This window comes from Schistocerca gregaria, chromosome 2, assembly GCF_023897955.1.
Source record: "Schistocerca gregaria isolate iqSchGreg1 chromosome 2, iqSchGreg1.2, whole genome shotgun sequence".
In the NCBI taxonomy this organism is placed as follows: domain Eukaryota; kingdom Metazoa; phylum Arthropoda; class Insecta; order Orthoptera; family Acrididae; genus Schistocerca; species Schistocerca gregaria.
Window position 1 is genome coordinate 92,050,484 of NC_064921.1, and position 18,170 is coordinate 92,068,653.

Consider the following 18,170-nt stretch of genomic DNA (forward strand, 5'->3'; position numbering starts at 1 on the left):
GAAGCAAATCGACAGCGACGATTTTTTTTTTCTGGGCTCCACAAATATAGAAATCGCATAGGGAGAGATCTGGAGGGTGAGTAAGGACTTCCCAGCGACACTTCTGCAGCCTAGTTGAAACAACCCTGGCCACGCGTGCGCGGACATTATCCTGTAATATAATGATGCCATGTGTCAACATGGACAGTTGGACATGTAGCCAAAATTGAAGCGCGCCGTCATGTCCAAATACCCTGGAACGTTGACAAGTTCACACACATGTTGCCAACGTTGTTTTGACTACACTGCAGAAGTTTCACTGGAAAGCCCTTACACATCCTTCATACAGTCCAGATCTCTGCCCATGCGATTTTCATATGTTTGGAGCCCTGGAGGGACATTCGTGGTCGTTGATTAGCTTCCGATGATGAAGAGCATGCCTGGGTACAATCATCGTTTCACAGGCAACTGCAAGCATTTTTTCATGAAGGAATTGACTGTCTTGTCTCACAGTGTTGTGAGACAGTTATGTCAGTATGGATTTGTAGCTTTTGAGAAGTAGCTGTGGTTTTAAATGTAGACCATTAGGGTTACTGGTTTGTGTAATAAAATGTACTGTATAGCTGGGAAGGGAAGGGAAGAATCTGTACACATGAGAATAAATGTGCTTCATTATTTGCACTATTGAAGATTTTTTCACATCATTGCATTTTGGAGATATTATCCTGCCATGATAAGTGGTGAAGCAATTGGCTTGTAACACTTGCAATAACTTAATCTATTGTTTCTCCAACTGGATATGTTGTCTGATTTCTGCTCCATCTTATAATTAATTCTACAAGTTTGTCTTTGCTACTGAATTATGGTTAGGGATTACTTCGGGCTCAGAAAGACATCCTAAACATCAAAATTATATTGTACATTTAACAGTTTCCACCAGAACTGCTTAACAGTGAATAATATACCGTTAACTATAATTTGAATAATTTATTTATATTGGGAAACGAGAAAAAGTTCTGAACTACTACAAAAGTATCAATCTGCTGTAAAATTAGTTTCACTGAGGAGCATTTATAAATGCCAGAAAATAGGGTGTCTAATTTCTATACAGACAACATAATTATTAATCTCCATACATAAGAGCTGTGCCATTCCATGTATTTGGATTCAGTCCAATTGAACTAACAATTATTTACAAAAGAATGGAAAAACTGACAAAAGCTGAGCCCAGTTTGGTTATGGAGAAATTCAGGAACACATGAGGCAATGCTGACACTACGGCTTGTCCTGAAAGATTCTTCAGAATGGCGAACTTATGCATAAAGCTTACAGCAGATTTAGAAAAATGGTTGACCATAATGACTGGAATACACTCTTCGCAATTCTGATGGCAATATGTATAAATAACAGGCAGTGAAAGGTTATTTACAATCTCTACAAAAACTAGAGTGCAGTTATTAAAGTTACAGCAATGAAAAGGAAGCAGTAGTAGACAAGGGAATGCAAAAGCGTGGTAGCCTATCCCTAGTGCTATTCAGTCTGTGCATTGAACAAGTGGTAAAGGAAATGAGGGTGAAATTTGTAAAAGTAATTAAAGTTCAGGGAGAAGAAATTTAGCTTTGAAGTTTTCCAAAGACATTATAATTCTGTCAGAGATAGCAAAAGACTTGGAAGAGCAGTGGAATGGAATGGACAATGTCTTGAAAACAGGTTATAGTACGAACATCAACAAAATTAAAACAAGTAGTCGAATTAAATCAGGCAATGCTGAGGGAATTATATTAGGAAACTACTGATGTGTGAGCACAGATGTGGGTAACAACTAGTGTAATATAAATTTAAGGTTAGGAAGTCTCTTCTGAAGGCATTTGTCTGGAGTGTAACCTTGAATGAAAATAAGACATGATTGAAAAATGGTCCAAACAAGAAGGTAATAAAAGCTTTTGAAATGTGGTGTTATAGAACTATGTTGAAGATTAGATGGGTAGGCTACTGAATCAGACAGGGGGAAGAAGAAATTTAAGGAACAATCCGACAAAAAAATGGACCAGTTGATAGGACAGTTAATGAGGTATCAAGGATTCACCAATTTGGCGATGGGGAGAAATTCAAAGTCAAAAACTGTGGAGAGAGACAAAGGCTTGAATATAGCAAGTAGGTTCAAATGGATGTAGGTTGCGACAGTTATGCAGATAAGAAGAGGCCTGCACAAATATTGGTTAGTGTGGAGGTCTTCGGAGAGAAGACCACACAAACAACCTCAACCATCTGAATCTCTATCTACAACATTCTCTATTACTACTATCCTCCATTCTAGTGTCCAACACATGATGTCTCTAGTACAGTTTATTGTATACAGTGAGATGCACCCAGTAAGTAAACAGATAGTCCAGTGGCTCAGAGGTTGCATCTACATTGACATACATAGACAGAAAAAAATCCCAGCACCAAGAAGGAGTTGTGCGACGTAAACGAAAGCTGATAGGCGTTCCTCTACATCTGAAAGATGATGTCTGTTTAACTTTTGTGCCAGTCGCATAAGAGTAACGCTAGTAGTGCCATTATGAGGCTGCAAATCGGTATGCTTGAAATACAAGCTGCAACACTGGTGGGCGTTAGCTATGTTTGAAATCGGACGTGGTATGAGTTAATGTTAGTCAAGAATGCCTTTAAGGCGACAAAGACGCCTTTATCAACACCCTACTGAATTTTAATGAGGTCGTGTAAAAGGACTACGAAAGGAGGATATTCCTTCTGCGATAGTGCAGAAAGATTAGGCAAGAATGTACAGTCGCAAGAAGACCAGGCCCTGGACGACCACGTGGCACTACTGGAAGAGAAGAGCTTCGGTTCGGTGTATGTCTATGGCGCTGATGCAACGAACTGTTACATATCGATTACTTCAAGGACATTTGCGAGCCAGTCGCCCTGTAGTTTGCATTCCACTGGCCTCAAACCACAGCCATTTGCGACTTCTGTGGCGGCAAGCCAGAGCTCACTGGAGGGCAGGGTGGAGGTGTGTTGCATTTTCTGACAAAGCTGATTCTGCCTAAGTCTCGGTGATTGCCGTGTGTTGGTTATAAGGGGGCCAGTTGAGGCCCTGCAGACAATCTGTCTGTGTGCTAGACACACTGGACCTGCACCTAGAGTTATGACGTCAGGAGCACTCTCATGGTTGTCCTACGCGCCCTGACCTCAAATTTGTATGTCAGTTTGGTGATTTAACCAGTTGTGCTGCCATTCATAAGCAGCATTCAAGCTCCCCCCCCTCCCACCTCATGAACCATGGACCTTGCCGTAGGTGGGGAGGCTTGCGTGCCTCAACGATACAGATAGCCGTACCGTAGGTGCAACCACAACGGAACGGAGGGGTATCTGTTGAGAGACCAGACATATGCGTGGTTCCTGAGGAGGGGCAGCAGCCTTTTCAGTAGTTGCAGGGGCAACAGTCTGGACGATTGACTGATCTGGCCTTGTAACACTAACCAGAAACAGCCTTGCTGTGCTGGTGCTGCAAACGGTTTAAAGCAAGGGGAAACTACAGCCGTAATTTTTCCTGAGGGCATGCAGCTTTACTGTATGGTTAATGATGATGGCGTCGTCTTGGGTAAAATATTCCGGAGGTAAAATAGTCCCCCTTTCAGATCTCCAGTAGGGGACTACTCAAGAGGACGTCATTATCAGAAGAAAGAAAACTGACGTTCTACAGATCGGAGTGTGGAATGTCAGATCCCTTAATCGGGCAGGTAGGTTAGAAAATTTAAAAAGGGAAATGGATAGGTTAAAGTTAGATATAGTGAAGTTCGCTGGCAGGAGAAACAAGACTTTAGCTCAGGCGAATACAGGTTTATAAATATAAAGTCAAATAGAGGTAATGCAGGAGTAGGTTCAATAATGAATAAAAAAATAGAAGTGTGGGTAAGCTACAACAAACAGCATAGTGAACGTATTATAGTGGCCAAGATAGACACGAAGCCCATGCCTACTACAGTAGTACAAGTTTATATGCCAACTAGCTCTGCAGATGATGAAGAAATTCAAGAAATGAATGATGAGATAAAAGAAATTATTCAGGTAGTGAAGGGAGACGAAAATTTAATAGTCATGGGTGACTGGAATTTGGCAGTAGGAAAAGGGAGAGAAGGAAACGTAGTAGGTGAATATGGATTGGGGCTAATAAATGAAAGAGGAAGCCGCTTGGTAGAATTTTGCACAGAGCACAACTTAATCATACCTAACACTTGGTTTCAGAATCATGAAAGGTGGTTGTATACATGGAAGAACCCTGGAGATACTAAAAGATATCAGATAGATTATATAATGGTAAGACAGAGATTTAGGAACCAGGTTTTAAATTGTAAGACATTTCCAGGGGCAGATGTGGACTCTGACCACAATCTGTTGGTTACGAACTGTAGATTAAAACTGAATAAACTGCAAAAAGGTGGGAAATTAAGGAGATGGGTCCTGGATAAACTGAAAGAACCAGAGGTTGTACAGAGTTTCAGGGAGAGCATAAGGGAACAATTGACAGGAACGGGGGAAAGAAATACAGTGGAAGAAGAATGGGTAGCTTTGAGGGATGAAGTAGTGAAGGCAGCAGAGGATCAAGTAGGTAAAAAAGATGAGGGCTAGTAGAAATCCTTGGGTAACAGAAGAAATATTGAATTTAATTGATGAAAGGAGAAAATATAAAAATGCAGTAAATGAAGCAGGCAAAAAGGAATACAAACGTCTCAAAAATGAGATCGACAGGAAGTGCAAAATGGCTAAGCAGGGATGGCTAGGGGACAAATGTAAGGATATAGAGGCTGATCTCACTAGGGATAAGATAGATACTGCCTACAGGAAAATTAAAGAGACGTTTGGAGATAAGAGAACCACTTGTATGAACATCAAGAACTCAGATGGAAACGCAGTTCTAAGCAAAGAAGGGGCTGCAGAAAGGTTGAAGGAGGATATAGAGGGTCTATACAAGGGCGATGTACTTGAGGACAATATTATGGAAATGGAAGAGGATGTAGATGAAGATGAAATGGGAGATATGATATTGCGTGAAGAGTTTGACAGAGCACTGAAAGAGCTGTGTCGAAACAAAGCCCCCGGAGTAGACAACATTCCATTGGAAGTACTGACGGCCTATGGAGAGCCAGTCCTGACAAAACTCCACCATCTGGTGAGCAAGATGTATGAAACAGGCGCAATACCCTCAGACATCAAGAAGAATATAGTAATTCCAACCCCAAAGAAAGCAGATGTTGACAGATGTGAAAATTACTGAACAATCAGTTTAATAAGTGACAGCTGCAAAATACTAACGCGAATTCTTTACAGACGAATGGAAAAACTAGTAGAAGCCGACCTCAGGGAAGATCAGTTTGGATTCTGTAGAAATACTGGAACGCGTAAGGCAATACTGACCTTACGACTTATCTTAGAAGAAAGATTAAGGAAGGTAAACCTACGTTTCTAGCATTTGTAGACTTAGAGAAAGCTTTGACAATGTTGACTGGAATACTCTCTTTCAAATTCTAAAGATGGCAGGGGTAAAATACAGGGAGCGAAAGGCTATTTACAATTTGTACAGACATCAGATGGCAGTTGTAAGAGTCGAGGGACATGAAAGGGAAGCAGTGGTTGGGAAGGGAGTGAGACAGGGTTGTATCCTCTCCCCAATGTTGTTCAATCTGTATACTGAGCAAGCAGTAACGGAAACAAAAGAAAAATTCGGAGTAGGGATTAAAATCCATGGAGAAGAAATAAAAACTTTAAGGTTCGCCGATGACATTGTAATTCTATCAGACAGCAAAGGACTTGGAAGAGCAGCTGAACGGCATGGACAGTGTCTTGAAAGGAGGATATAAGATGAACATCAACAAAAGCAAAATGAGGATAATGGAATGTAGTCAATTTAAGTCGGATGATGCAGTGGGAATTAGATTAGGAAATGAGACACTTAAAGTAAGTAAAGGAGTTTTGCTATTTGGGGAGCAAAATAACTGATGATGGTCGAAGTAGAGAGGATATAAAATGTAGACTGGCAATGGCAAGGAAAGCGTTTCTGAAGAAGAGAAATTTGTTAACATCGAGTATTGATTAAAGTGCGAGGAAGTCATTTCTGAAAGTATTTGTATGGAGTGTAGCCATGTATGGAAGTGAAACATGGACGATAAATAGTTTGGACAAGAAGAGAATAGAAGCTTTCGAAATGTGGTGCTACAGAAGAATGCTGAAGATTAGATGGGTAGATCACATAACTAATGAGGAAGTATTGAATAGGACTGGGGAGAAGAGAAGTTTGTGGCACAACTTGACCAGAAGAAGGGATCGGTTGGTAGGACATGTTCTGAGGCATCAAGGGATCACCAATTTAGTATTGGAGGGCAGTGTGGAGGGTAAAAATCGTAGAGGGAGACGAAGAGATGAATATACTAAGCAGATTCAGAAGGATGTGGGTTGCTGTAGGTACTGGGAGATGAAGAAGCTTGCACAGTATAGAGTAGCATGGAGAGCTGCACCAAACCAGTCTCAGAACAGAAGACCACAGCAATGACAACATTCCAGGGAAAGTTTTCCAAGAGGATAACGCTCGTCCACTTACCGGTGTTGTAACCCAACATGCTCTACAGAGTTCCGACACGTTGTCTAAGCCTCCTCGATCACAGATCTGTCTGCAATGGAGCAGTATGGGACATCATCGGAGGACAACAACGTCGTCCACAAACAGGATTAGACGCCCTGTATTGGTCAGCTATGTGCAGTCCATCTCACAAACTGATATCCAGCACCTGTGCAACACAATGCACACAATTTTGCTTGCAACATTCAACATTCTGTCGGTTACACTGGTTGTCAAAGCACCACCATTTCACATCTGCAATGCCTTATCTCGCACTTACATTAACCTGTGATTTTGCAGTGTTAATCACTTAAAAATGTTACCTAGACAAATGTTTTCGTGAAATTTCATTACTCTAAATTAATTATTTTTTTGCTGCAACACGCTACAAATGGCGAAAATACGTTGCTGCGGTAATGGACTGTTCAGTCTGGTATGCCCAGTAAGTGAGTAAGTATATAATCTATAAATCTGTGTGGAGTGCTTGATAGACGATGCTTTCCATCGTTATTCGTATTAGGGTTTGTAGTGACCTATTTCTTACAATCGATCCCTACAAGTGTACAGTGCTTCATAAACATTCCGTGAAGTGTTAATTTACGTGCAGTGATATAGTTATTTTTTGACTTAGCTTTAGTTAGTTATCCTGTGCTGTTCATATCTACACAATTCATTCATGTGTGTAGTGTTCAGTTATTGCTAAATGTATGTGGGAATAAAGGAACTGTTTTCTCCAACACCCACAGGTTTCTTCCCGTTCGAAGCACATATCGAGGAAGAAATGACTGTTCAAATGCACCTGTGCGTGTTGTAATTAGACCAATCTTATCTTTGTAGGCCCTGTGGGAGCAGCACAAGGGAGGCTGTAGTTTATTCCTCGATTCCTTGCTTAGTATTGGTTCTCGAAACGGAAGTAGGCCTTCTGGCTATAGTTTAAGTCTCACTTCAAGTGTCTGTTACTTCAAGTATTTCAGCGTTTCCTTGACGATGTTCTGTGGGTCAAAAGAGCCGTGATAATTCGTATTGCTCTTCTTTGTATGTGTTCAGTATCAGTGTTAGTCCTATACCTATATACGTACAATAGGAATTGTCCTGATTGATTCACTGACTCACCATCGCCCAGCTAACGACAGGAACTTTAGATTTCGAGAGGGTGTTGACCTTATTTATAGTTTAAGAAGGGATTTTTCGAAATTACACCTCTATGAAGATGAAACAGCGGATGAAAGATTATTTTTTCTAAAAAAAAATGTCACTATCAAGCAATTTTGAAGCTAGAACTACTAAAATTTTTATAGATGTAGCTTTAAAATTGCATTAGTAATTCCTTAAAAAAGATTTATTTTTAAAAACTTTCATCCTCTGTTTCTTTCACCCCCTTTTGGTTTGAATTTCCAAAAAGGATGAAACACGTATTTTTCTTATTTATGACCGAAAAACCAAATACTATAAAAACTGGTACTTGACTGTTGGAGATAAAAAAAATTTCAGTGTTTTTGGAAATTCAACACTTAAGGGCGTGAAATAGGGAATGAAAATTTTATATGAAAATTCACTGATGAAAAAAATTGCAACACCAAAAGGTAATTAATGTTTAATAATGAAATTTGTCTAGATAATAATGAAATTTGTCTAGGTAATATATGTAAGTGATCAACATTGCTAGATTACAGTTGAACACAAGTGCGAGATAAGCCATTTAAAATGTGAAATGCTGGTATATTAATAACCAGTTTAATTGGCAGAATGTTGAATGCAAGCATGCAAATATGCATGCATTGTTTTGTAAAGGGCAAGATGTTAGTTTGAGAGATGGACTTCGATGCTTGTTACACTTGGTTGGACAATACAGGTACGGTTAATGCTGTTTGTGGATCACATTGAAATTTTCATCCAATGATGTCCATATACATTATGCTGAGTACTCTTCTACCTTTGCCGGTAGCTCATTGGTTTTATTCCGGTGGAGCTTCAGCTGTGTATAGTCGGGTACAATCAGAGAGATAGTTCTGTCTCTTTGGATACAATAATAAGCTTACGCTTTAAGCGGCAGATTAGCTCGCCAGCACCACTCAGGGAATATAACGTAGCGCACAATGCTTTATTATAAAAGCGCATTTAAACATGGATTGCGAATACATAAAAAGAAGGATCCGTTATTGTATGATTATATGATTGCGGAACAAACACTGGTAGCAGTTACTTTGTAAAATATCTAGGAGTATGCGTACGGAACGATTTGAAGTGGAATGATCATATAAAATTAATTGTTGGTAAGGCGGGTGCCAGGTTGAGATTCATTGGGAGAGTCCTTAGAAAATGTAGTCCATCAACAAAGGAGGTCGCTTACAAAACACTCGTTCGACCTATACTTGAGTATTGCTCATCAGTGTGGTACCAGTACCAGGTAGGGTTGACAGAGGAGATAGAGAAGATCCAAAGAATAGCGGCGCGTTTCGTCACAGGGTTATTTGGTAAGCGTGATAGCGTTACGGAGATGTTTAGCAAACTCAAGTGGCAGACTCTGCAAGAGAGGCGCTCTGCATCACGGTGTAGCTTGCTGTCCAGGTTTCGAGAGGGGGCGTTTGTGGATGAGGTATCGAGTATATTGCTTCCCCCTACTTATACCTCCCGAGGGGAGAGATTCGAGCGCGCACGGAGGCTTTCCGGCAATCTTTCTTCCCGCGAACCATACGCGACTGGAACAGGAAAGGGAGGCAGTGACAGTGGCACGTAAAGTGCCCTCCGCCAGACACCGTTGGGTGGCTTGCGGAGTATAAATGTAGATGTAGATGGAAGTCGGTCTTTCAAGCCCACAGTGACGTGAACAACTGCAGCTAATCGTGTGGAAGCTTATTTGTTTCTGTTCAACATTCCACAACTAGATGTTAATAATGTTTCGTTTAATCTGTTTCCAATTGTTTTATTTTAAATTTTCCCCTATATAGGTATTTTAAAATGCTGGAAAACTATAACATTCGTGTTAAAAGTATTAACATAAAACATTAGGAAGCAGATTAGTCCAAAATTACGCCTGCATATAATTAATAAAATCGCCAAACAGCAGACAAAAAAACTTGAAATGCCATGTAAAGTTTAAAAAGGATAAATTAATATACAGTAATTCTCATGTAATAGGCATTTTAAATGACGAGCTTAGAAAAAGAGCATCAACAAATACCTGCGTAAATACAGTATAATTTATTTGTGACAGCAATGTGTGATTTTAAGTGTGTATTGCAGGGGCTTTGCCACACACTCCATTTCTTCTCAAGGGACATTTCGATAAGTATTAAAAAGATTAACTTACAGTGGAATCGAACCCTAATCTTGCATATAAAAGTCGATTCTTATTTCCGCTACACTATCAAATCTCTGTCAATTTGGTTATATTTTTACAATGGTACTACACCGTGTTTCTCAAATTCATCAAACAGAAAGTGGGAACTTAAGCGTTACGGTATTTCATGTTCTAAGAAAAAACTGAGAGAGTATGTGCAAACCAAGCTGACATATACCGATCAAAACAACACTTTTTATAAGTTAGGTTAACTTTTACTGTGGTCTTCAGCCCCAAGACTGCTGCAGCTCTACCCACTATTAATATTCTACGCTGCGAAAACTTCTTCATCTCTGTGTAACTTCTCCGACCATACCCATTTGAGGCAGGAGGAGGAGATTAGTATTTAACGTCCCGTCGACAAAGAGGTCATTAGAGACGGAGCAAAACCTCGGATTAGAGAAAGATAGAGAAGGCAAACGCCCGTGTCCTCTCGAAGGAACCATACCGGCAGTTGTCTTAAGTGATTTGGGGAACTCACGGAAAACCTAAATCAGGATGGCCGGACGTGGGTTTTAACCGTCGACTTCCCGAATGCGAGTCCAGTGTGCTAACCACTACGCTACCCAGCTCGGTATTTATCCACTTGAACCTACATGCTATACTGAAGACTCGGCTTCCTCCTTTTTATACCCCACACTTCCTCCGTTAATCAACGATTCCTTCATGCCTCTGGAGGTGTCCTATCAACCGATCCCTCCCTCCCCCCCCCCCCCCCCCCTCAATTCGATTCAGTGCCTCGTCATCAATTATCTCTCCTATCCTCCGGATCATCAGCATTCTTCTGTAGCACCATATTTCAAATTATTCTACCCTATTCTTGTACATACTATTTAGATGTTAACAACGTCTCTTTCCCAAGAGAGGTTTTCTTGCTGTTGACAGTCTATGTTTTACATCTGCTTTACTTCTACTGTCGTCAGTAATTATTCTGCATGACTAACAAAAAAAACACCTATTAGTTTCAGCGTCTCATTTCGTAATCTATTACCATCGGCATCACCTGACTTAATCAGAGAAAACAGTTTAGACAGGCAACCACATCGGTGATTAATCGGCTTGGGGATGGAGAAGCCGCTTCACGGGTATTTAATCTTTTTATTATCAGAAAACACTGACACTGAAAACCACACTCTCAGGTGACATCTGCATAACAATGAATTATGAAGGAGTAACAGATTCTAAAATACCCACTAACATGCAAAAAAAACATTTTTACTTAGCTCTTATGAATTAGTTACGAGAGTACAATTTTCTCTATTTTACATGCTTTTAAAAGTTCCTTAAATTTTTTCCATATTAGTGGATACTTTAGGATCTGTTAGTTTTTCATGATTCGTTGTTACGCAGATGTCAGCAGAGGACGTGCTTTTCAGTGCCGCGAACCGATTGTGAGCCGATAATAAAAAGATTAAACACACCTGAAGCCGGTTATTAATCCCCAAGGTGATTTAATTGGATTATAGTCTATTACCCTTGTTTTATTTTTGTTGATGTTCATCTTTCAACCTCTTTTCAGGACGCTACACATTCAGTTAGCTGATCTTCCAAGCACTTCTCGCCTCGAACGGAATTACTGGGAAAACTTCAAATATTTATTTCTTATACCTGTAATTGAATTCCGTTCCTAAATTTTTTTAGTACTAACTCTGTATACTGACTGAATGATACAAGGTATAGGTTAGAACCGTCCCTGTGCCCTCTCACTATTCCCTCCTTTTCAAGTCATTCGTCTCTCATAAGTGCAGTGCAACGTCTGTACAAATTCCCCTGATAACTTCTGAACTGAAAAGAGTTTATTCTGGTCAACATTGTCTAAAGATTTTTCTAAATTTACAAATGCTCTAAATGTGAATTGGCCTCTATTCAGTCTGCCCTCTAAGATAAGTCGGAGGGTCAGAGTTGCCTTGCCCATTTCTACACTTCTGAAGAACGCAATTTCCAAGACGCTTGCAAGCCATATACAGGGTGCTCGGAAATTTCCGTTACAAACTTCTAGACTTGCAGAGGCGAGTGAGCACATAATATTCTGAATAGGAAACCACATCAGGAAACGTCATCCAATGACAGTACAGACCGTCAAAGTTATTGACGCCAACGCCTGTAAATGTATGCATACACAGGGTGAGTCTGTGACGATGTTAGCCGGCCGAAGTGGCCGTGCGTTTCTAGGCGCTACAGTCTGGAGCTGAGCGACCGCTACGGTCGCAGGTTCGAATCCTGCCTCGGGCATGGACGTGTGTGCTGTCGGAAGGTAAGATAGATTTAATTAGTTCTAAGCTCTAGGCGACTGATGACGTCAGAAGTTAAGTCGCATAGTGCTCAGAGCCATTTGAACCATTTTTTTGTGACAATATTACAAACTTTCTAGGATGATGCAGAAGGATAAATATATCCATTTTGGGTCAAGGTCCCTGTAGCGGGAACGAACGAGACGAAAGTTATAAGCGGAAACCGTTCTGATATCTCTAATAGTGAAATACATGAACTGGTACTGTTGTTGCTGAGACGGTAGGATAGGCAACTTTCAGAAGTGGTAGAATGGACCAAAACAAGAAAAAAACGTGCAGTAAACTTGATTTCTAAACTGCATACCTCAACAGCTATGAGCACTTGTTCAGTACAGGAGATGTGTTTCACAGTAGCCAAGAAAAAACGGCTGTTCGAGAACCCCGCGCTTCTGAAACTAACCTCCTTAATAAGCTCGGCTGCAGACTTCTTAAATATGAGGGACCATACAAAATAGATAACTACACGTAAAATTTCGAACTCTATTTTTTCAAAAGTTGCCTGCCCTATCATCTTAGCAACAACGGTACCACACATGTATTCCACTGTCAGAGGTGTCAGAACGATTTTCGCTTACAACTTTCGAGTCATTCGTTTCCGGTACAGGGACCCTTATCTCAAATTGATACATTTATCCTTTTCCATCAAACTAGAAAGTTTGAAACGTCATCACGGAATCACCCTGTATAGACATCTGTTCACAGGCGCCGGTGCCTGTTACTTTGACGGTCTGCAGCGTCGTTAGATGACGTTTCCGGGCATAGGCTCCAAGGGTCAATTCTAATGTCCGATACCACCCGTCGGCTTTGACCAATGACGTAATGTGATGTTATTTTGTTTCAGCCGCAGATAGTTGTCGATGAACGTTAAATGATTTCTCTGGATTTCCTCTTTACGCGCGTATATTAAAAATTCGATGTAGATTGTTTTGTTTTCATCTCGTAATTTGTTTTCAGCATCTTTTGTTTATGGAAGTAGTAGTGATTTATAAGTAGTCGTGATTTATAAGTAGTCGTGATTTATAAGGTGTTGATTTCTCACGCTGTTCGTTATGAATGAGTTAGTTGTTTTCACTGCGAAAATTCTGCTTCAGAAATGAGTGACCGTAAATCAACCATAAAATTTTTGCAATCATTGGGCGCCATTACGAGGAAAGAGTAGGACTTCAGTGTTATAAGGCCATGTAGATGAATATTGTTGGAGGAAGAATATTCCTAAGGTCATTGTTTATTTCTTGCATTTATGAAAGTAGTCATGAAAACGTACAGACCTCGTTTTGTTTGTTAGGTGTTGGTGGGCCTGATACCTTTTTCTTGTTTTACGTAGTGTTTTTTTATGTTACTGTATTGAGCTAGTACTACTTTTTTGGCTTCTCTGGAGGGAGGTTTTCCTGTCGTTTTAACGTTTTCTGGTTACAATGGTGGACCGATGGGTTTGCTGTGTCTTTGCCGGAGGGTTTATGTGATTGACTCATGGTTTCATTTTTTTTTATTATTATAAAATTTTGCGTCTGATTGAGGGTGGGTGGTAGGGAAGAACTGACTTGAGTGGTACCTCATTCGTGCCTGGCATTTAGTGTTTATTATTTTTTCATTAGTTATTCTAGATTTTTCTCTTTTCGTTACAGTTTGACCTTCTAACATTATTATTTCTTGTTATGTCCTTATTTCGTTCTTATCAGCCCCGATCTTTGACTCCTTTGGAAATTCATATGCGATAAGTTTCTTTTTATGTAGCCACTTTTATGTTTTTGATGTTTTTGCTACACTTGTCTTATTTTTACTGTCACTCCTGGTGTATCGATTTTACTGTTATTTGAAGCTACTGCAGCTAGTGTGCCTTTCGTGTGGTATAGTTATCGGCTGAAAGGTTTGGTCTTTTTTGCCTTTTATTTCTTTGCGTGTGCAGTAATGTGTGTAAAGATTTTCATTTTTTCAAAGCCTAGTCATATTCCGTAGTTCACTAACAAGATCATTTTTTAAGCACGTTTCTGATATAAGATTTTTGCGCAACAAACAGTAATATTTAAGTGATTCTTGAGTTTCTCCCGTCGTATTTGATAATCAAAAGATCCACGGGTGTACTGCCGGTCTATAGTGTCCAACGGGGACAGAGCCATCACACCGACGTCATCTCAGACGCCGTCGCAATCTGTTCCACCGCGCTACCGTGGCGCGGACGGCGGAGGGAGCGCGCCGCGGGCGGAGGGTATTTAAATCGACCGCCGCCGCGACCGAACCCAGTTCCCCCTGAGCAGCCATAGCGTACGGATCTCCGTGCCGGCGCGTTCACAGGAGCTCAGTCCGTCAGTTCACCTGATGATGGCGACATGTTTGATCGCCGAAATATTGTGCCCGTTGGACACTATAGACCGGCAGTACACCCGTGGATATTTTGATTATCAAATACGCCGGGAGAAACTCAAGAATCACTTAAATATTACTGTTTGTTGCGCAAAAATCTATTTTGAGTAATATTGAAATCGGTAACTAGAAATGACCTCCTACATAGATTGCTTCTAGTTACCGATTCCAAATATTCGACGGTTCATTATTTGGATCATTTTTGCAGTATGCGTGGAAAATATAATATAACATGCTCTGTTAACGGTATACCATGCGTTCCACATCGCTGGCGACGGGTTCTACACAACGCTGTTCTATTATATTATATATGCACTCGTGTTCTTATTTATTTCAGTCATCTTCAAATCGTTTAAATAAAATTCGCGCGTAAATAACAGACGCGTTACATGTGTTATTTTATGGCATGCTACATTCGTTTGTTCACGAGTATAATCCCTCCCATTCATAGATTGTCCATTGCAGCATCATTGCCTTACATATGACGTCATTGGTCAAAGCCGATGGGTGGTATCGGACACTACAATTTATCCGGCCCCAAATATTAAGTACTCACTCCCCTCTACAAGTCTCTAACGGGATTTTCCGAACGCCCTATACACACTATGTGATCAAAGGTATCCGGACACCTGGTTGAAAATGACTTACAAGTTCGTGGCGCCCTCCATCGGTAATGCTCGAATTCAATGTGGTGTCGGCCCACCCTTAGCCTTGATGACAGCTTCCGGTAATTGCCAAGAATGATTGCCTATCGAAGTCTCTGGGTCCCTACGATACATCTCGAAGTGCGATAGTTAATCGATCTTGCGACTCTGAAGGGCCTTATAAGTATGTTTACGTTGGTCACTACAGCAACGACAAAAGAACAGCATTACAAAAATATTTCTAATTCCAAAGGAGACGACTTACCTTACTCAGCGTCGGTGTTATCGTCATGTGTAAGTCCATTACGGATGTCAGGATGGATAATTTGGAAGAGTCGAACCATGCATTCTTCCTGATACTCGTTCACTGTCCGCAGTGAAATTGTAACGGTATTTCAGCATCGAAACTGTTCTTACGAAGTTTTACACATTTCGCACCACCACAGTCTACACAGTCCCTTCTTTCCTCGCCTGGTAGTACATATTTGCTATAAAAAGTCGAACAATTTTGTGCGCTGCATAAACATGGAATTAGATTCTTCCATGTGAGAGAATCCGCCGAAGAAACGTCAAGAACACCAGGCATCCCACTCAGTAACGACATAAATCGTCTGGGTTTCCCCGGAAACTCACAAATAATTCGCGGAGGTATGTAATTCAGAGCAAATAAGGGAACGACGGAAAAGATATAAAAATGACGATCACAAGTAATTGATCACAACGCCCGTCACCGGTGTCGCATGATCGATTAACCATCGCACGTTCGATATGTATCGTTTGGACCGAGCGATTTCGATAGGCAATCATTCTTGAAAATACCCAGCTTCCACTCTCGCAGGCGTACGTCTAGTCAGGTGCTGGAAGGTTTCATGGCGAATGGCAACCCATTCTTCACGGAGTGCTGCACTGAGGAGAGGTACAGCTGTCGGTCGGTGAGGCCTGGCACGAAGTCGGCGTTCCCAAACATCCCGACGGTGTTCTATAGGATTCAGGTCAGGACTCTGTGCAGGCCAGTCCATTACAGGGATGCTATTGTGCAACCACTACGCCACATGCCTTGCATTATGAACAGGTGCTCGATCGTGTTGAAAGATGCAATCGCCATCCCCGAATTGCTCTTCAACAGTGGGAAGCAAGAGGGTACTTAAAACATCAATGTAGGCCTGCGCCGTGATAGTGCCACGCAAAATAACAAGGGGTGAAAAACACGACCACACCATAACACCACCCCCTCCGAATTTTACTGTTGGCACTACACACGGTGGCAGATGACGTTCACTCGCCATACCCACGCCCTGCCATCGGATCGCCACATTGTGAACCGTAATGCGTCATTCCACTCAACGTTCTTCCATCGTTCAATCGTCCAATGTTTACGCTCCTTATACCAAACGAGGCGTCGTTTGGCATTTACCGGCATGATGTATGGCTTATGAGCAGCCGCTCAACCAAGAAATCCAAGTTTTGTCGCCTCCCGCCTAACTATCATAGTACTTGCAGAGGATCCTGATGCAAGAATTCCTGTGTGATGGTCTGGATAGATGTCTGCCTATTACACATTACGATCCTCTTCAACTGTCTGCAGGCTCTGTCAGTCAACAGACGAGGTCGGCCCGTACCCTTTTATGCTGTATGTGTCCCTTCACCTTTCCACTTCACTATCACATCGGAAACAGTGGACATAGGGATGTTTAGGAGCGTGGAAATCTAGCGTACAGACGTATGACACATGTGACACCCAATCACCTGACTACGTTCGAAGTCCGTGAGTTCCGCGGAGCGCCCCATTCTGTTCTCTCACGATATCTAATGACTCATGAAGCCGCTGATGCGGAGTACCTGGCAGCAGGTGGCAGCACAATGCACCTCATATGAAAAACGTATGTTTCTGGGGGTGTCCGGATACTTTTGATCACATAGTGTATCAAGGGCGCGATTGAAACAATTCCACACTGCTATCGTAAGAGTACTGTCACTGTAAAGATTAATAATTTGTCGTAAAGGACTTGTTCACGAAATATCAGCAACTGTAGGGAGCAATGTGGTGTAGAACAGTATTTCTCATCACCTTTCTGGAAAATCTCTTGAAAAGTTCTCTTCCATTTCATCATCCGAGTCATCGCTTGACGACTGATCATCTTTCCAGCGTATTCTCGTGGACCTGCGTCTTAATATCTTCACAAGAGATTCCTGTTGTGGCTTGTCTTTCTCATTCTTGTCTTTCCCCATCTTGTCTTTATCCATCTGTAGCGATCTTTTCACCCACTGCTTTAAAATTAACTCTGAGGATTTTGCGTTGGTAAAACTGATCCTCGCATCAGTTAATAAGTATCGATAAACAACGTGTCTGGCAACGTATATTGCTCTCGTTTCTAAGACAGTCCAAAGATAAATTGCAATAAACTCCATGAACAGCTTAAAAAAGGATGATATACATACCAACATAGACCATAGATAACATAGACTGTGCATAATGTAATTTTACTGAAACGAATATCTAAGTTACATGACTCGGGTCATGTCATTACGCTTTTACAGCGCACAATTTATGACATTTTGTTACAGACCAAATCTTGTGCTTTTTACTAGATGCTCAGATTAGACAGTAATTCTGTATCCTACAAACTAGGAAAAATGACGAAAATCACAGTTGTGTACGTGAATTGCTTTAAAATACTTGCAGTGATATTTCCAATAAGTTGAAAGTTAATCTGGATCTTGGTCCTTCGATGTAAAACTTCGTGGATGACTAAGATTTTGAGACGACATATCGTTAATATCTAGCTCACTACACCAGCATAATCAACGTTTTGTAATATATTACGCTTCCTATCTTGATATCGCTTCGGTACCTGTACTGGATTAAGCAAAAGTCAGAAAACATACGTGCTTATTTTGTGTAAATACCTGACATTATGCACATAAACTAATTTCCT

The 18,170-nt window shown here is 41.0% G+C and overlaps 1 protein-coding gene across 3 annotated transcripts in view; it reads right to left on the reverse strand.

Annotated features, from left to right (window-relative positions):
• Positions 1–18,170, reverse strand: part of LOC126336404 (V-type proton ATPase subunit H) — a 149,146-nt gene that overhangs the window by 62,100 nt on the left and 68,876 nt on the right. The window contains exon 1 of one of the 3 annotated variants that reach the window (XM_050000091.1): positions 17,303–17,656. The exons of the other annotated variants lie outside the window; for them this stretch is intronic. Within the exon in view, the coding sequence (XP_049856048.1) occupies positions 17,303–17,643 (341 nt within the window). The 5' untranslated portion in view covers positions 17,644–17,656. Of the gene's footprint in view, positions 1–17,302; positions 17,657–18,170 lie in introns of those variants that run through there. 3 annotated transcript variants of the gene reach the window in all.